Source organism: Camelus bactrianus, chromosome 3 (assembly GCF_048773025.1).
Source record: "Camelus bactrianus isolate YW-2024 breed Bactrian camel chromosome 3, ASM4877302v1, whole genome shotgun sequence".
NCBI lineage: Eukaryota > Metazoa > Chordata > Mammalia > Artiodactyla > Camelidae > Camelus > Camelus bactrianus.
In genome coordinates, this window is record NC_133541.1 from 51492427 (window position 1) to 51512904 (window position 20478).

The 20478-nt window shown below is 38.9% G+C and overlaps 1 protein-coding gene across 1 annotated transcript; it reads left to right on the forward strand.

The window, feature by feature from the left end:
- The first annotated feature begins 422 nt into the window (after nt 1–422).
- HMGCR (3-hydroxy-3-methylglutaryl-CoA reductase) lies at nt 423–20216 on the forward strand. The gene is made up of 20 exons (XM_010949284.3): nt 423–575; nt 5135–5322; nt 5905–6016; nt 6308–6395; nt 7736–7820; nt 8747–8852; nt 11481–11587; nt 11697–11813; nt 12231–12391; nt 12513–12760; nt 12875–13041; nt 14048–14242; nt 14612–14770; nt 14919–15076; nt 16093–16198; nt 16763–16933; nt 17254–17394; nt 17476–17634; nt 18067–18221; nt 18368–20216. The coding sequence occupies exons 2-20, from the start codon at nt 5158–5160 to the stop codon at nt 18420–18422; spliced, it is 2655 nt and encodes an 884-aa protein (XP_010947586.2). The 5' UTR covers nt 423–575; nt 5135–5157; the 3' UTR covers nt 18423–20216.
- The last annotated feature ends 262 nt before the right edge of the window (nt 20217–20478 follow it).

The following is a 20478-nucleotide window of genomic DNA, read 5'->3' on the forward strand; positions in this document are numbered from 1 at the left end:
TTTATATCCCTGTTTTTCAGGGCCACCTCCACTTCCCTCTACCTATCTGCACTAAGTAACTGAGCTTTCTATCCTCGACCTGACCCTGCGTTTACCGTCACGCTCCAATTCCCCTTTCAACTATGTCTTCCCATAGGATTCTCACAGCCAGGATGACCAGAGGTCAGGTCCTGGGCTGTAGGCCACCCCACCCAACAGATCCCCTATCGTCTTCGCCTAGGCGGCTTCCATGCGTGCACCCCCACGGCTCTCTGACCAATAGGCAGGCGCCAGTGCTGGGGCTCGACTAGCTATTGGTTGGCGGAACCATGGTGAGAGATGGTGCGGTGCCTGTTCTCCGCACCGGTGAGAGCTGTGGGCGGTTGTTAGGGCGACCGTTCATGACGTAGGGCCGTCAGGCCGAGCAACCCCCAGCTGATTGGCTAGACGATCGGACGATCCTTCCTTATTGGTCACAGTCTCGCCGGGCTCCGAGCGTGCGTACAGCGAAGGTTCCTTCCGCTCCGCGCCTCCGTTGACTGGAGACGGGCGGAGCGCCGGCTCCTGGGGTCGGTGGCCTCTAGTGAGATCCGGAGGTGAGGAGGGCGGTGGTCGGGGCGGTGGTGGGTGGGAGCGGATTAGGGCTGTGTTGGTGGCGGTTCTCGAACTCTGCCCGGCCTGGGAAGGGGCAGCCGGCACTTCCTGCCGACCCGGGGGTGCGGCGCTGGCGGCTTTGCCCGGGGTGGCGCCGGGTCCCGCTCGGACTGCGAGGAGACGTCCTTGAGGCGCGGCGGGCCGACAGGCGGCCCGCACCTATGCCGAGAGCCCGCGGGCCAGCCTGGGCCCGAGGGGCGGATGGAGGGCCGGCTTCTTCGGGGCTGCTGTCAATATCGGTGGACCGGCGGGGCGTTGCCGCGTTCGCTGGCCCTGTCCGAAGTCGGCGGTGCTGGCCGCGCAGTTAACGATCGTCGGGGCGGAAAGGGTGCCGGGCAGGGTGACCTCAGAGTCCCCTTGATTCGAGAAATGCTGGGGCGTTGGGGGACAGTCCGGCCCGCAGCTCGGGGAGAGGACGCGAGAAGATCTGTCAGGTGCAGGCGTTCACGCCTGGGCTGTGCTGTTCGCACTGGGTACACGCCCAGGCTCTGCTGTTTGTCAGCACCTTTCTTAAAAGTGATGGGAAGATCTGGCTCAGAGCCTAAAATGCTGCTGACTGGCTCAGAGCCTAAAAGATCCGTGGATCTGCATAGATGCATTCGATTACTTCCAGGAGAAATGGACTGAGAGGATGCAGAGCCCAATGTAGAGATTCTCCCGACAACGTAAAGGATTCTTTTTTTTTTTTTTTTTCTTTGCAAGGGTCGTAGTCTCCTTGGTGCTGATGTCCTTTTGTCCAAACTTTGTAGGTTGTTCAGAATTATTTAGTTTTGGTTAGGAAAACGGTACCTTGGAGGTTCATAAAATAGAACAATTTCTGCGGTAGGAGGGGCTTGATGTACTTCATCTTACATGGTCGTTTGAAATTCTTCAGGATTTGAGGACATGCCTTAGACTAGGTCCTGAAAAGTCATGGGAAACATTTATTTCCGGGCCATACTAAATAATAATGTATAAGTTCCGCATCACACAATGTAGAGAATGCATTTTTTGTTTGCTGTGAATTTATTGTTCTCTCCATGCAGTGAAAGACATTTTGTGACTTAGAGGTAATCTAGCAAAGACCTGGAGTGTACTTTGGGGATAGACTGAGTGGATTTTGTGGTAGTGTCTTTCCAGAATTTATGATAAACTTGGCAGTAAAGACAAATGAGAGTTAGTAATATGAAGGTTAAAAAAATGTGTAGAGATTATATCATTAACATACGAAACGTGTGTGTGGCGTGAGCATTTCCAGATGAAGTGTGTGTTCTTGTGTGCACGTGTGCTCTTTTTATTCTTGTATGATCTAGTTTCTAGACGGTGGATAGATAACCACATCTGATCAGTATTTATTTAGGTTGAGCATGTGAAATTCCTGATACTTGAAATTTGATCATTTTCCCCCTACAAAAATAGCAGTTTCATATGGTTCAGTTGATACTTTGTCAGAGAACTTTGGGGCTCTGGCTATGTAAGTGAATAAAAAGATACATGACTTACAAAGAGGTGCTATGTCATAGAACTGGGTGTAGAATCCAGAAATCCTGATTTCCAGGGAGAATTTTTTTTTTCTAGGATTATTAGGTTGAGCAGCAGAATGCTAGATCCTGTTGGAATTAAAAATGATTCAGTATAAGATACGGTTCTTGCCTTCAAAGAAACAAAATGTACACAGTAATTAATTTGAGAGCAGTGTTAGATAGTGTATAATCAAATACGGAAATGTGTAGCCCAGGAAGAGTGCTGACTAGGAGGGAAGAATTAGAGTAAGTTGCCAAAGCATCCTTTTCTGAAATTGGCCATGATAGGTGGTTTTTAGCATACTGGATTAGAGTTTGAGGATTCCATTTAATTTAAATTATCCATTTTTTTGAAAAGTCTTTGAAATGTTACAACACACTTCAGTCTGAATAAGCAAGGCATACATTGCCTATTTAACTTGATTTTTTTTAAGCTAAAATTTATTTTTATTGCAGTGTGGTCTAAATACTGTCCTTTGAATTTGCGTAAGTTGTCCGGTAGCCTCCTAGTGCCACTTGTAACTGCTGAGGACGTTGGAAGATTGGATTCTGTGGCATTTAAATGCTATGCATAATCACACAGAAATGGGGAAGATGCTCATAAGAAATGGGATTGTATGCAATTATGGTTACTTTCGACACACCTTTGTACATTTGGTTACTCATTTTGTATTTCCAAATAGATGTTCTCAGTGTTTGGGAATGGTTCACAGGATCATATGTAAATCTTTACCTGAATGTTGCAAAGGTGACTTTACACCTAGGAAAGAAATGCCCCAGAATTGACAATGCTACCATGAAGCTTTTGAGGGAAAACATAATGTCCCTATTATATAATTATGGGTTAATAATGCTAAACAAATTTATGATCAAATTGGGGTGCCTTCCTGCTAGCAGCTTAGGTTTTTAATTCTACCAAATTAACTTTTAATAGTGAAGAATTCATTGACTGGATAAGGGAATATTCTAAGTTGAAGGCTTGTTGGGGAAGAAGTGTTAGAAATTTTGACCTAGTTTTGAAATGTTTTTAGTTAATTCATTTTCTGGAATACTGATGCTAGTTGATCCTTTAGACTAGTTTATAGGGTTTCATTTTTTGTTTTTAAATATAAGAAAGTTATATGATAGAAGACCATCATGAAAATCTAGGCACTTAGGAGGCTTTTAATTGAAATGAAGTAGGTTTCAAATCTGAGATATGATTAATACTCTCTGATACTTTAAGTCCAAGTCCCTGCTAATTTAATAAAAAGTATTTTTGTTGTTGTTGTTCATTTTCCAGGGTAGTATAGAAAATATGGCCTCTCTGTCCCACCCTATCCCCCTTTAATATGTTCTCTCAAAGGAAGGGGAGTTATATCCATAACCTACTGACTTAAAAGTCATGTTTAGGTCTGTTTCAAGACGTGTCAATAAAATGCATGCTACCATAGCTTAAGAATTTATTTTTAATTAAGTGGGTATTTGTTGAGCAACTGCTATATATGAGTGCAAGGCACTGAAGAATGAAATGAGGAATAAGACTCCAGGAGGAAGGCTGAAAAGGCGTGAATGAACACAGGCAGATGCATGCCACATTCCCACATCTCAGCCTTTTAAAATTGAGACAGTAAGAAATACATGTTTTGTTGAAAGCCACTACACACTCGTATGTATAGTTTCATGAAACATAATGTTTCAGGAAATATCTACCCATACCACATGTCTTACCCACAGCTATTTTTTTTCTATTTTATTTTAAAATGGAGCATTTAAACTGGATTTTATGATAATTGCTCCAGTGAAGGGTTATGACCTGTGGTTTGGAAACCAGGTACCTGTTTGGCCTGGTGTGGCTGTGATATAGGGAAGAGAAAAGACTGAGTGATGCAGTGAGAGGGGACACTTAGTAATTGCTTTGGTTCCTAAAAGCTACTCTTATTTTGTTTTTTCTAACCCTTCAGATAGATTAATGCTTTCTCTTCCTTAATTTGTTGCCTTTTTATTTTCTCTCTTCAATAAATGAAACACTTTCTTAGTTATTACCCAAATGTAAGATTATTTGAATTCTTGATAATCTGTCAATCAGTGGACTGACTTTTGTAATCTGAATTTTAATTGATTTTTATGGATAATTAATATGCTTTATTGTAAGCATTAATTTTAGTGTAAGAGGTAAGGCGTGCAAGTTCCTATATTAGAGATCAATGATTATATCACATTTTTTAGAAATCAGATTATCAGAATTATTATTTTTATTATTTAGCCAGCCAACGTGGGGAAGTCTAGTCATGGTAGTCATTAGATCAAAATAACCAATGTTCTGCTGGGAAGTTTTGAATGCTGTGTGGGTCTACTTTGGCCAGCCATCGTCTTATAGTATTGTTCCAGCATTTTTATTTTAGTAGCGGCTAAAGTTTAGGAAAAGACCTCCAGTGACAGCAACATTAGGAAGGTTTATTAAACATCATTTTGCTAGTGACATTATGCCTTTTGTTGTATGGAATGGAAAAAATGTAATGGACTCCTGCCCTTGAGGAGCTTTATAAACCAAGATAATGACTTACAGTAGATTGTTTGGTATTTACCTTTTGCGTAACTAGAATGTAGAGAATGAAGAGGATGCTTATACGCATTTGTCAGGGCAATCAGAAAATAAATGTGAATGGTTATTTCTCATTTTTGGTTTCTGCTTTGTTCTCCTTCACTCAGACAATATCAAGGGCTGAAGTATTTATTTGATTTGATCTTAAATGCTTGAATTCATATAACTGGTAAGAAATAGCTCCTTTTAAGTTGTTTGTTAGTGAATAATAGAGGATTTAAGTGTTGTAAGTAAAGAAGTAATAAGAGAGTTACTGAACTGTAACAGAATTATATGGAACACTAGCAAATTGTGTTACTCTTATGTATAAGACACTGCATGCAAAAGCAGGGTTTACAATGCACTTTTCCTTAAAATCTTTTCCTAAAAATATAGTGAGCTGTAGTCTAAGTATTTATACTTATATTCCTTCTAGGATCCAAGGATTCTGTAGCTACAATGTTGTCAAGACTTTTCCGAATGCATGGCCTCTTTGTGGCCTCCCATCCCTGGGAAGTCATAGTGGGGACTGTGACACTGACCATCTGTATGATGTCCATGAACATGTTTACTGGTAACAGTAAGATCTGTGGTTGGAATTATGAATGTCCAAAGTTTGAAGAGGTTTGTGAAATTAATTTGATATTAGCTAAATAAATTTTATTTTATTTTTATTTTTTTTTGTGGGTGGTGGGGGTAATTAATTAGGTTTATTTATTTATTTTAATGGAGGTACTGGAGATTGAACCCAGGACTTCATGCATGTTCAGTGTGCACTCTACCACTGAGCTATAACCATCTACTATTTTTAATTTCTAAAGAATGTCTCCTTTTAGAGACCATGTAATCAAAAAAAGGTATGAGTATAATTTTTATTTCAGTATTCATGAACTTACCTCACATTTTGATTTACTTACATAGTATGAAAATGCTCTGGAAGTACTTTACTTTTTGCCTTTGCTATACAAATGAGTGTAATTGACTTTACTTGAAAAATATAACTTTCGTAAGTGACTAACAGTGAAAAATTATTGGCTTAAACATTGGATTGTTTAAAAATTGGAGTTAATTATTGATTTGCATTTTAGTATTTTATTTGACTTGTATTGTGCATACATTTACATTATCATGATGATGTAACCTAATGATGCATACAAAATAAAAATTCTTATTTTGATTGGGATTTTTTTCTCTCTCTCCCAATAGGATGTTTTGAGCAGTGACATTATAATTCTCACAATAACACGATGCATAGCAATCCTATATATTTACTTCCAGTTCCAGAATTTACGCCAACTTGGATCAAAATATATTTTGGGTAATCATTTTATACATTAACTTCTTTATGTGTTATCAAATTTTTGACTTTCTGTGGAAATACACCTGTTTGTTCAAATCATGTGTGTGGAAATGTGTGTATTGCTTAAAGTGTGCTGTATGCATTCAGTAGTTTCATTTTTTACTGAGAGTTAGACATTCTGATATTTGAGCCTTTAATAATCTGGAGAAAATAGTATTATTTCTTTCATAATATTGTATGGGACTATATGTGGTTATGTGTGTAATAAAAGATGAAGTTTTTTCAGTTTGTTGAATTTTGTCGCTTTAGGTATTGCTGGCCTCTTCACAATTTTCTCAAGTTTCGTATTCAGTACAGTTGTCATTCATTTCTTAGATAAAGAATTGACAGGCTTGAAGTAAGTATTTAAATTATAAATATACTTTCTTTCAAAATACATCATTAAAAACTTTTCCTCTCCATGTTATAAAGTATTATAATATATAAATTGTCAAAAGTTTATAGAAAATATGGGAAAACTTTTCATGTAATCACTTGGCTAATTTTAATACCTGTTAACATTTTAGTATATATCCTTTCCCACTTTTTTTATACTTAAAGAAAAATTCTGAGATCATACTCTATATATTGCTTTATAACATTTATGCTTAGTAACATTTTATCAACATCTTTGCATGTCTTTAATGCTAAACTAAATTATTTATAATAGCTGTCTAGTGTTTCCATGTATGAATATAATGTAGTTTATTTACTTAATACTCTAGATTGGATTGTTAGGTTATTAAATTTCTTCCAGTAGTAACAACACTGTGATAAATGTCTTTGTAGCTAATTTTTTGTTCCTATGCATAGCCATTTTCTTAGGATACTTTCCTAAGAGTGAAACAGTAGCTGTGTAAGTTTTTAGGGCTTTTAAGGGCTATTATTGCCAATTTAGTCTCCAGAAAGGTTGTTTAGTTTATCCTTCCACAGGTAGTAATTAATGAAAACAAAACAAAACTAAATACAGTATACTGGTTGCTATCTGAAAGTACAGCTTTCCTGTGAAACCTTTGTTAAGGGAAGAAGCAATTACCTAGGACACACCTCGCCAATGGATGCACACAGGGAGCTCACAGACACAGTGCCGAGCCCTGGCAGCTCGATGCTGAGGTGCTGAGCGTAGTTCCGGGCAGTGGCACTCTCACTCTTCCGCTCCAGGTGCCCGCTGCCTCTGTAACGGCTCCCTGCGAAACAACACCCAACACTATTTTCACTTTTTAACCTTTTTTGTAAAAGTGAAAATCCTCTTTGGATTTCTTTTGGTTGGCAAAGACAGGTACTAATGTAGGTCTTTTATAAAAGTAAAGTGGCATAAAGTGAACATTCAAAAAGTAGGGGATACCTGTATTCCCCCTTTTTTCCCCATGCTAATTGACAAGGACACATTTTTAACTAAGGATGATAACTTTGCTATAAAATTATCAAAAGGTGTTTCTGTGTAAATATATTGACATTTTTAACATTAAAAATATTTTTAACAAATATTTTGAGCGAACTAATATATTTCGCTTTGAGGATATCAAAGGAGTAGAGGGTATAGCTTTTGGTCTGCAGAAAGTCACACATACCAGAGCTCAGAAGATATATGGGACAGAGGAAAGTTTTGTTTTAGAAAGCAATTTTTAAGTGATTTTTTTTTCTTCTGTTAAGTATACCTGATCGTCTTGTCTTCTTTCTTTTTTTTTTTTTCTCCAGTGAAGCTTTGCCCTTTTTCCTACTTTTGATTGACCTTTCCAGAGCAAGTGCTCTAGCAAAGTTTGCCCTCAGTTCCAACTCACAGGTATTATTTATAAGATGTGAATGTTACTGGTATTCTTTTTTCCAGATTGTTTACATTAATAGGGGGGATTGATAGAATTTCTTCATAATCCAAGATTCAGGAATTTCCCACAGTTTTAATTGTCAAGCCCTAACATTGGTCTTCCTAAGTACCCCAGGAACTGTCCCATTTGTGTAAGGACTCAGTTGTAATTTCACAGCGTCTAGAATTTGGAATCTTCCCCATTTTCCTTTTTGAAGGTTTCAGAATTTAAGGTAATATGTCTTTTGGATAAATCAGAGTATCTCTCTAGTGAAAAATACCAGAGAACAGACAGGATCTAATGGGAAAATCTCAAGGTAGATTGATTTCTAAACCCCTTGAATTAACACTAGCATTATTTCACATCTAAAGTTTTATCTTGGTGCGTTCATTATTCACTTTAAGGAACCTAACATTTTGAGTACTACTCAGAGTATCTGAGTATAATATATCATATACTTCTGCCCTGATTATGTTTTTGATAAATGTTTATGATCATTTGAGCATTTTGATAAGGATGTGATTTAGGTTTCATAATAGTAACATGATCTTAAAAAATTTGCAACTAAGAACTTCTGTCATTGGTAGCCAAACTATAAAATGTTGTAGATTTAACTACGTGGGGTTTAAATGGCAGAATTAATGCACCACCTCAAAGGAATCTCCCTGAGAAGTATCTCGTTCAGTGGACAGAGAAAGCAGGGCACTGTATACGTGCTTTTTTTTTTTCAGTCCTCTATATTATTAGCATGCTTTGTATCTGGAATGCCTGTTAATCTTATCATTTTGCATATTTTATTCTTGATATAGTAAAACAGATTTAGTAGAAGCCCTAGGATGCTCGCTAACATTTTTAAAAAGTTATTTTATGCCTTACTCTCATTGATATGTTTGGTGTGTTCTAGGATGAAGTAAGGGAAAATATTGCTCGTGGAATGGCAATTTTAGGTCCCACATTCACCCTCGATGCTCTTGTGGAATGTCTTGTGATTGGAGTTGGTACCATGTCAGGTTTGTAAGCAGTTTTTAATATATTTTAAAATAAGTTTGTAGATGAACAGAAAAAAAAACAATAGATTATATCAATTATTCTTAAATTCTGGCTTTTAAAAGTCTGACATTACTCTTACAATTTTTTAATTGTATGAATATGTGGGTATATCTGATCTGACTTTATGTCTGTCTGCTTAAGTGAAAACTTAGTAGGTTACTGATTTATTTTCACTCTTGCCATCTTTTTTTCCTGTGCTCCACTTTTTTGATGACTTGATGTTTTTGTTTGATTTTTAACCAACATTGTATTCCAGGCTCATTTGGAAAGCACATTCCAGCGCCTGCTGTTGCTTAGGGTAAATTAGGGACTTGGTTCCATGTTATGTAGGAGGCATTGCAGAAGTCAGGAGTGGGACAGATCTAAGTTGGATCCACGTAATAGAGTGGTTAGGAAGATTTAATCAGACAGTATGCAGTTCATCTTAACGTGTACCCAGCATTGACATCAACACATAGGTTTCTTCATCCTTATTGAATAGTAGAGAATTTCATGTTAAATATCAAACATAGGACTCCATTATATAGGACAAAATTATGGCCTCATGTGGAAATTTGCCAGAATGAATATATCATGCTACTGTCAAGGCTTCCCAGTCAATTAAGACTAGATTTTATGGCTTTCTCATGGAGGCCACACTTAGTTAACTACTGTTCTAGCATATTGCCTAGTACCTTACTGCCCTCAGAGTAAGGGTTTCTTTCAGAAGTAAATTATCTAACTTTTAAGAGAATAGTTGGCTGTTGGTATTAGTTGAGGTCTCTTCGCTAGGTAGTGTGTTAAATATGGAATGTTTCTTCTGACTTTCTGAGAGTGAACTTATTATTTATTCAATTATTTAGCCTGTCATTCAAAACTTGTTTAAAGAATAAGATTTTTTACAATTATTTTAATGTACATTTCTAAAAATCTACTCTTTTGGGGTGTAGTTTTGAGTTTTGACAAAGATGTAGTCATGTAACTGCCACCACAATCAAGAAGAGTGTTTTCGACCAGGTGAAAATATACCTGTGTGGTTTTATTCAAGCAGAACAGCATATATGAAGAGAGAATTAGCTAGGAACTGGTGATGGGCCATGAAACCAAGGATTCTTCATTTGAAACTGATTTGGAAAGCAGTGAAGACTGATGTGGAAAGTGGGGTGATGAGTTTGGTCATAAAAGTTCAGAGCAGCGGACAAGGAAGTAATTAGATTTGTCATTGGTGAACCAGTTAGGAGACATTTATAGGTATATGGAAATGGTAAAATTAGGGATTTGACTTAGGGTAGAATAAAAGAACAGATTTAACACATATGAACTAGGAAGTAACTCTTTGGAAAGCCAGTGAAAAAAGAAAAAAGTCTTCCAAGTCTTCTTGGAAGTATGTAGATTGGTGCTGTCTCCTTGTAGTAACAGTGGCACAGAGACTGTTTCGGGACAGGAAGGAAGAATGCCTGTAGGACACGTGACGACAGCAGTAGTTACAGAGGGAAAGAGGAGACAGCAGGTGGTAAAAGCAGTGGTCAAGTACAGTTTCCTTAGTCTCACCTTTGAAAAGGTTCTGTTTGGCTACTATTTAGATGCAGGTTATTCATAATGCTTTTGTCATTGTAATTTTCTATTCTCTTGAATTTCTGCACTTGAGAGTAATTACTGTTGAATTTTTTAAAAATATGATATGTGCTTTTTTCTATTATTTAGTTAAATGATCTATTACAATTAAGAAAATAAAATACAATGATGAGTTTTTTGTTATTACAGTTAGCAGTTTTTATAGGAAAAGGCAATCAATTTTTATTTATATTTTAAAACACTTTTATATTTAATGAGTGACGTCGGAAATATGTTTTATATTCAAGTTTCTTTGTAAAGTGAGGGAGTACGATTCGGTTATCTAATCTTTTTCCAACTCTATAATTCTGTTCCCTTCTATTTGAGAAGAATACCAAATGATACCTTAAACATTTCATAGTGGAACATTTGTTAATTTTGGATCTTGGGTTGCTTTGTTGCATTATATCATTTTTTAAAACAGATCAAGTGAAATGAAGCAAAACTGTAAGAACATCAGTGAACAACACAGAGGTTATATTGAACTTAGAGTTCAGTAGTACACGTCAGGTAAAATATTTACCACGCTCCTATGTCGGGAAAGGCATAACTGGCAGTGAGTTTTGTACAAAAAAGTCCTTAGTCCTCAGGTGACTTGCTCTCGTGGTAATGAGGGGGGTTGGAGCAATAGTGTAACTGTGGAGGGCTTGCTCCCTTAGAGGAGCATCTCCTTGATGTCCTGTCTCAAAACAGCACTACCGTTTGATAAACGGGGATGACCAAATGGGTATTAACACCGCTAGGCCTGGCTTTGTGATGTAGGGGACACTGGAGAGGACAGGGTCTCTGACCTTGAGGAAGTCATTCCTGTGTGCCCTCAGGTTTCACAGAACCTCTGAGTTCCTAATTCTTTTTCTGAGTAGATGGCAAAGAGCCTAATATACTAATGCTTTCGTGTGTTTGTCTACCTGTAGGAAGAGTCCCTGTGATGTATGCAGCATCTCACATACTCAGACTCTTTTGCTGGCTCATACGTTTAATTCTTCTCTCACCAGGGGTGCGGCAACTTGAAATAATGTGCTGCTTTGGCTGCATGTCGGTTCTCGCCAACTACTTCGTGTTCATGACTTTCTTCCCAGCTTGTGTGTCCTTGGTTTTAGAGGTAAGAGTGGTTCTTGCTAATGGCCTTAGTGGAAGAGTAATATTTCTCATTATATTAATTCACCAAATAAAATCGCCACCTTCTAATGTCACACTGACTTCCTTTGCAGCTTTCTCGGGAAAGCCGTGAGGGGCGTCCAATTTGGCAGCTCAGCCATTTTGCCCGAGTTTTAGAAGAAGAAGAAAATAAACCAAATCCTGTTACTCAGAGGGTGAAGATGATTATGGTAATCACACAGTTTTCTTCTCCCTTCAGTATCTTCGGTTCCAGGGTCACATTCTGCTTTTTAATTTTTTTCCTTCTTATCTTTCTATAATTTTTGACTCCTTCACTGTTCTTCTTCCTTTTTTTTTCCCCTTAACTTTTTTCTCATTTCTTTGAGGTCCCTAGTCTTCTCTCTCCCCTAAGTAGGTTTTTCAAGTTCCTCTACTTTTTGTCTCTGAAAATCTGTTCTTTGGGAGGCTTTCAGCAGTCTAGTGGGGCCGTGCCTTAATTCAGTCACATAGCAACCCTGGGCCTTTCTCTTCATGGAAAGGGGAGGCCGTGGAAGGAAAATAGTATTTGGTGATCCAGTTCCTAAGGATAGGAAATTTAAGTTCCATTGATACGCAGAGGATACATAATTTTTTAATTTTTATTTCAGTCTCTAGGTTTGGTTCTTGTTCACGCTCACAGTCGCTGGATAGCTGATCCTTCTCCTCAAAACAGTACAGTAGACAATTCCAAGGTTTCTTTAGGACTGGATGAAAATGTGTCCAAGAGAATTGAACCAAGTGTTTCCCTCTGGCAATTTTATCTCTCGAAGTAAGTTCCCTGAGACCTGCTTTGCTGTGTATGAACCATAGCCCTCTGTGCTGCTGAAAGTTTAGGTTGTACCTTTTACATTTCTGGGTAATAACACTGTAATTTGCTTTCTTTTATTTAGAATGATCAGCATGGATATTGAACAAGTTATTACCCTAAGTTTAGCTCTCCTTTTGGCTGTCAAGTACATCTTCTTTGAACAAGCAGAAACAGAATCTACACTCTCATTAAAAAACCCTATCACATCTCCTGTAGTGACCCAAAAGAAAGTCACAGACGACTGTTGTAGACGTGAACCTCTGCTGGTCAGAAATGACCAGAAACTCCATGCGGTGGAGGAGGAGCCCAGGACAAACAGAGAAAGAAAAGGTGATTTCTTATCTTCTTCATTTTCCGTTCTTCCAACGTTGATTTGTTGAGAAGTTGAGTCTTCTTTCAAACTCAGGGTCAGTGTTGTAAGATTTCTTTTGATCTCTTGAACAGCTGAGGTTATAAAACCCTTAGTGGCAGAAACTGACACCTCAAACAGAGCTACATTTGTGGTCGGTAACTCCTCCTTACTCGATGTAGAGACACAGGAACCTGAAATTGAACTTCCTACGGAGCCTCGGCCTAATGAAGAATGTCTGCAGATACTTGGAAATGCAGAGGTGAGAAAATCACGTCAGCTCAGGCTTGGTATCTTTCTTGAGGAAAGGAGCTCTTTTAGTAAAGGAAGGAAGGAAGTTGCAGCATTCAAGTACCTACTAAGTTCTAGGCACCATGTTTCATGGTTTACTGGTCTTATTTATTCCCTACAACCTTGTAAGATAGGCAGAATTACCTCCTTTTTTTAGATGAAAAAAACGGAGGCTCCAGGAAGGTTAAGTATGTCCCACAGTAACACATGTAGGAATGGTAAAGCCGAGGTCAAGAGTCCAAGATGTGCTGACTCAGTCAGTACTTCCTGCTTTACTAAAGAGGTGAGCAGCTGCTGTGTTCTCACCAGTACGTTAAGGCCTAGGAAAGCTTGAACACAGAAATGACCTTCAGAGATAGAAGAAGGGTGGTTTCTGTTTGTTTCAGAGTAAGTTTGATGCTCGTGAGGAGGCTCGTCTTCCTCTCTGACATTCGAATGGGGTGTCCTGCCTATATGACCATGTGAGCCCATGAGTGCTCTAGTGTGACCCTTGTGTCCCGTCCATATCTGCTTACTCTGGTTCGTTCTTAATTTATGCACACGTGAGTGAGAGATTGTTTTTGTTTCTCTCCACCACTTTCCTTTCCCTCATTCCTCTTAACACGTGTACTGATATCTCAACTGTCCTGCTGTTAACAGAACTTACAGGGTGGCTGTCAGAATCTTAATTCTGGATTTTTTTTTTCCTATGAACCTCACTTGCAAAATTTAGTGTTTTGGTCTTACTGTTGTTTAGTTTTCACATTTTTATAGAGAATTTACTTTCATTTTGATGTTCTTACTTCTACGCAAATCATCTCCTTTAGAAGGCAAAATTCCTTTGGGTTTGTCTCTTAAAGTACTTGTGTTTCAGTTCTGTTGAGAGCACTGTTTGTATTAAATGGCTTATTTATCATGAATAGTATGAGAAACGGTCTTCAAGTCTTCTGTCTTCTCCCTCTCTCAACCCCCTTCCATTTTTTTTTTCATTTCTTTAGAAAGGTGCAAAATTCCTTAGTGATGCTGAGATCATCCAGTTAGTCAATGCTAAGCATATCCCAGCTTACAAATTGGAAACTTTGATGGAAACCCATGAACGAGGTGTATCTATTCGCCGACAGTTACTTTCCAAAAAACTTCCAGAGCCTTCTTCTCTCCAGTATCTACCTTACAGGGACTATAATTACTCCTTGGTAAGTTATTTTTTGATTTGAGCAAGTTTGCTTTGTAGCTTTAATCTTTAGTTTTTTTTTTTTCTTTTTTTTTTTCTTGTGGTTGTTTTAGTCTTTTTCTTGACTCATCTATTATACATACATAGTTTTATAAAGCATTTTCCTTTTTAAATCACTTTACTGTAATTTTGTAATTTGCTTATGACATGGGTGGTGAAAATTTAAAAACTTTTTCCTAGTGTTATTTATAGTCATTACTCAAGATTTTAGTATTTTCAAAAGTTTGGTTGAAAAATACACTAAAGGATTAAGTTTGAAGAGAGTTATTAATGACAAGGGCTGTATATTTGCTATATAGATTTTCACTTGGTGCCCGACTTTACCTTTTAGGTGATGGGAGCTTGTTGTGAGAATGTTATTGGATATATGCCCATCCCTGTTGGAGTGGCAGGACCTCTGTTCCTCGATGGAAAAGAATTTCAGGTTCCGATGGCGACAACAGAAGGCTGCCTGGTGGCCAGCACTAACAGAGGCTGCAGAGCGATAGGCGTAAGTTGACGTTCCTGTATTTGCCTGTTTTACGATACACGTTAGGCCAGGCAGTGAGAAGAGGTTTGGGGGCGTTCAAGGACTCCTTTTGGGACCAGCAGAACTGTTCTCAGGATTAACGTGTACTTTTGTAACATACTCTGCACAGCTTGGTGGAGGTGCCAGCAGCCGAGTCCTTGCAGACGGGATGACCCGTGGCCCAGTGGTGCGTCTTCCCCGTGCTTGTGACTCTGCAGAAGTGAAGGCCTGGCTCGAGACACCTGACGGGTTCTCAGTGATAAAGGAGGCATTCGACAGCACCAGCAGGCATGTGTTGGGGGGAGTTATATATGCATTTATGCTCATTTCAGAACCAGTGCCATCTTCTGGGATGGGTAAACGTAACTGTTAACAATACTGCCTGCTTAAGATGATATAACACAATATCAACTTTAAATCCATTCATTCTGAATGAGTAATATGATTGTGTGGTTGTCATGGGGGGAGCAGAATGTTGATATAAATGCACCTCTCCATGGAGATTAATTAGAAAAAAATAATGTGACCTGATAAATTTGTGTGTTGGTTTTATAAGGCTCACTTTGATTAGGCTGTAACTTTGTCCTGGAGGAGTTTTGACCTAGAATTGCCCTCGGGCGGAACGGCCTGAGAAAAAGATTTTCCAAGCAGGATAGAAGTGAATGTTAGTATAGTAGATTTACTTTGAATATAGAAAACTAAATTTATAAAGAAGTATAATCAACACAAATGAGAACCCCAGCGTAGTTCAAGCTTATATGCTTGGGTTTTTTGTTTTTTTTTTTTTTGACTTTTAATTTATGATAAAATGACGTCTGCAGCCCTCCCTTCTTGCAGCATGTAAGAATGAGACAGACATGAAATAGATAAGATGCCAAGAGTTTGATACTGAATTGTAGAAAGACATTATAAACAACCTGTGCAAGAGTATACACTTTGAAATGTAAAGCTTTTGAATACTATTTTTCTGAATTATTTAACACATTTTAGGAAGCACTTCCCTGGTATTTATCACATGGGATCCCGTTACAGAAGAAAACAGCAGAATGCTTTGGTTGGGGAGGTGCCCTGTTTTGTCACCCTACCAATCATTCAGTAAAGCAAACTTCAGATTAAAAAAAGGAAAAATAAGGATGAGACAGAGTTGGAGTGGTATTCTAATATAATGTTAATTGAAGAAGAAAATATATTTAATAAGTAATCTCCATGAGCTTTATCTTATATGAAAATGAATCAACTAAACTAGATTTTAAGATACCTGGTTTCTTAAAAAAACTAAAAATCTTTCCTTCTTTTGTTTACAGATTCGCACGTCTACAGAAACTTCATATGAGTGTGGCTGGACGCAACCTTTACATCCGTTTCCAGTCCAAGTCAGGTGATGCCATGGGGATGAACATGATTTCGAAGGTGAGCATGGAGGGACTGTAACAGAACTAGCAGGAGGGCTTGTCCCAGGAGGGAGGACCAGACTCACTCTTTACTTGATGCCCTTCTGTACTTTGAATTTTGTACCATGTACATATACTACTTAAAGAGTTAATTGTAAGATTTTGATTGAAAGGTAAATCCTGATTCTGTAACTCATGTTATATACATCAGGCATTTGTTAATAGGTGCTGTTTATATTTGATATATTTCATTTAGACTTTATTATATTCTCACTGAGTATATCTTAATGGGCTCATTATATTCTCATCATTCTATTCATCAGTGACTACAAAGAACTTCATTTTCCTATCTAGAAAGAAACATTAGGAATCTATACTTGGCTTAGAAATTAGTCACTGTGATGGTTAATAAGACAGCTGTTACTTTTGAGCTCAGTTTCTTTGAAGTATAGTAATTGTACTTAGAACTATTATCGTAGTTGGAAGTACTAGTATTATTACTAGATACAAATAAAGCCTCTGATCTATAAATAACCTTGTGTGTTTTAATGTAGTTTTGTTGTTTCATTTTGTTTTTTAACAGGGTACAGAGAAAGCACTTTCGAAACTTCACGAGTATTTCCCCGAAATGCAGATTCTAGCAGTTAGCGGTAACTACTGCACTGACAAGAAACCTGCTGCTATAAATTGGATAGAGGGAAGAGGGAAGTCTGTGGTTTGTGAAGCTGTCATTCCAGCCAAGGTTGTCAGAGAAGTGAGTAATTAGATGAACATTTTATTTTGTTACTCTTTCATTGGACTAAAAAACTGGGCAAAGGAATATTAACATTCTAAGTAAAGCTGAATGTGTGGGCGCATGTCTTATGTTAAAGACAACCGTTCTCATCACATCTTGCCCCTCTGTGTAGCATTCACAGGAACAAACTTTACTGAGGCTCCTGTTATTGAGGACAGGGCTTACATGGAGCCACATCTAAACTCTTGTTTTCCTGGAGGTATAGAGAGTAGATCTGGGTAACCCACTCCTGGATCCTCTGGGCAAAGACGTAAAATGTGTACAACTCTGTTTTCTAGGTGTTAAAGACCACTACAGAAGCAATGATTGAGGTCAATATTAATAAAAACCTGGTGGGCTCGGCCATGGCTGGGAGTCTCGGCGGCTACAATGCCCATGCAGCGAACATCGTAACCGCCATCTACATCGCCTGTGGACAGGTGAGGCCTCCCGCCTCCTCTCTTGTCTTCCATCGTTCTCAGGGAGGGAAGTTTTATATTTCTCCTTTTTATTCTTTTCAGGATGCAGCACAGAATGTTGGGAGCTCAAACTGTATCACTTTAATGGAAGCAAGTGGTCCCACAAATGAAGACTTGTACATCAGCTGCACCATGCCGTCTATAGAAATAGGAACTGTGGGTGGTGGGACCAACCTGCTCCCCCAGCAAGCCTGTTTGCAGGTAAGACACACTGGGCCCCGACCCCAGGGACCGCAAGCCTGGTTCTGACTCATTGGGATTCTCTTGTGTTTCTACTTGATACCACCTGTCACTCACCTCTGTATTTTAGCTGGTCTTTTTATCCTCCTGTTTCCCACTGGCCTAATCCAGTGTGCCCAGGCAAGCACGTTCAGGCACAGGTTTAGTAAACTGAGAAAGCAGATTGAGAGAACAAATGACTGTGCACCTGCTCCGATAAGTGCACTCCAGCCAGGCTGTGGGTTTTCGCTAACCGCGGTCGGCACTGGCTGTCAGATCCTGGAGATGCAGTACTTCAGTGGAGCGCAGCTCCACTCTGATGCCAGCGTAGTTGCCCTCATTTCAGTTGGTTGAGTAGGGAATTGTTGCCATGACTTTAAGGGTGAGTCGTGCTGTGTCTATCCCCGGCTGCAGATGCTGGGCGTCCAAGGAGCGTGCAAAGACAATCCCGGGGAGAATGCCCGGCAGCTTGCCCGAATCGTGTGCGGTACGGTGATGGCTGGGGAACTGTCGCTGATGGCAGCACTGGCAGCAGGACATCTTGTCAGAAGTCACATGATTCACAACAGGTGAGACTTAGAGATTTATTTAACATGTCTTCCCTGTACTTAAAATATGCAGCATAAAACTCTACTTCTCAGATACAGAAATAGTCCCAACTTAACCTGTGTTCTTGATACTTTGTATATCTCAACTTTGTCTTTTTCTGCCACAGGTCAAAGATAAATTTACAAGACCTGCAAGGAACCTGCACTAAGAAGGCAGCTTGAATAGCCTGACAGCTGTGAACTGCAACACAGGCCTTGGGTTCTAAAGGACTAACATAAAATCTGTGAATTAGAAAGCTCAGTGCGGTGTCTTGTTGAGGATGAATAGACATGATCAGTGAGACGACTGCTTGGTTTCTGGCTCTTTCAGAAAGTCTAAGGTTCTCCTTTCCATACAGATTCCTCGGATCTGAAAACAGTTTACATGCTTTACATGCTGTGCTCTTTGGAGAGATCTCAACATGGATGCTGCGCCTTTAAAGCATCACAGATGGTAATCTGCAGCACACTTCTGAAAGAATACAGCTGGAAAACAGTGTTTTCTTTTGATGAAATTCACGGAGTTCATGGTGATCAGTGTGAGATTAAACCCTCCTCCTGTCCACACCCCACTGCCCCAACCTGATTGAAAATGGATTTTTAAATTATATTGTAGCTGACAAAACTCCTGATTTCATAGTTAATTTATTAAGTCTGGGTTGTAGAACTTTAAGAAATAAGAGCTAAGTTTATTTTTTGTACACTAATACTTCATTTGGTGCTGGTCTATTTTGATTTTTGTGGGGGATAGCCGATACGATTCTTCAGAAGGGGACCTGCTTTCTTCAAGGGAAAAATTACTCTTATTCCCAAATTATGGAATAAAGTGCTAAGCAGTGCTAAATAGTTCTCTTTCAAGAAAACAAATCACTGCATTTATCTCTGCAGGCTGCTGTTTGTTCAGAGAGGACTCTTGTCTAAATGTAAATGTTTGTCTCGATTGGCTGTAGCATGCCTTTCAGCATATAAGGCTTTAAGAAACAGAGTTTTGTGCTCTATGTTAAAGATACAAGAGCACTTAATGTTGCTAGACAAAGGTGGCTCTGTTTATCACTGACATACAAGTCTGTGACCTCTCTCCAAACTCAGGAGGGAAAACACAAGTTTGGAAGAAAATTACCATTTCTGGAAGCCAATTTTAATTTCTTAAATGACACTTAAATTTATTTAGCTGAAAAATCTAGATAGCTTTTTGTAAAGAACTCTATCAAATCTGTATATGTTGTAATAAAGCTTCTTGTGCTAGGAGTTTATTGAAAGTGTTCAAGAAATAAGTAAAAGTCAACTGATAAACTGGTACAACACTTTAAGCTTGGGCCGGAGAAGACGGTGGTCTTTAATGGTGTCCAGGGAACCCTTGCTTACTTGTTGAGCCTCATGAAAGGGAAAGTCAGCTCTCAGAGCCAGTGGAGGCACCGCGTGAATGGCTGTGGAAGGAGCATCCCTCGTCCCATGGCCAGGAGGTCGGTGACGGAAACATTCATGCAGGGCTCTTGGATGGACCCATAAGAGCTTCCTCAGGGGGGTCAGCAGAGTTGTTGAATCTTACTTGTTTTTAATGTACAACTTTTGTATAAATAATAAAGAACTCCTTATTTTGTATTACATCTAATGCTTCAAGTGTTGGTCTCGGAAAGCCGATGGCTCACGTAGAAGACCGACTCTGAGAAACATTCCAGTCACGTGTGGCAGCATGGGGAGCCGCTGAGCGATTGCGTCTGTGGTATTATTGGGGACAATTGACCTTTTCTGTTGTATGTAAAGTTTAAATTGTTTCTGTTGTGACTTTGCAGCCAGTGACTTCTTATTTCTCTGATTTTTTTCATGGAAGTGGCAGTGCAAAATATGTCGAGTCTTAATTTTGGTGACTGTAACCAATATCATCTTGCTAAACTAATGTTTTGTAAAATTGCTAAATTGTATACATTTTGTTCTACTTTTTTTCCAGTTCCAGTAAATTATGAAAAGGAAGTTACACTGATAAGTGTAAGCAGTAACCTTTTTTATTTGGATTAACCATAGGCCTGAGACCTGGAAGCATTTAAAGTCTGGCCAGAGTGGTAACCTGTAATTCACACTAGGTGTCCCATGACAATTGACCAGTCTCCATTGGCGTCTTCAGCCCTACAGCGGGAACGACAGACCATGTTACATATGCATTAAAACTAGCTTCCTTATACTTAGAGTTTGAGTAGTTCAGATTTATCGTCTCAACTGGAAAACTTGAATATTGGGTGTG

What these genes read in the sequence shown, in the direction of transcription:
- HMGCR (XM_010949284.3), top strand. Translation starts at nt 5,158, where the DNA reads ATGTTGTCAAGACTTTTCCGAATGCATGGCCTCTTTGTGGCCTCCCAT. An exon ending in AATGTCCAAAGTTTGAAGAG is followed by an intron (nt 5,323 to 5,904) that starts GTTTGTGAAATT and finishes CTCTCCCAATAG; the next exon opens with GATGTTTTGAGCAGTGACAT. An exon ending in TCTACATCGCCTGTGGACAG is followed by an intron (nt 17,395 to 17,475) that starts GTGAGGCCTCCC and finishes TATTCTTTTCAG; the next exon opens with GATGCAGCACAGAATGTTGG.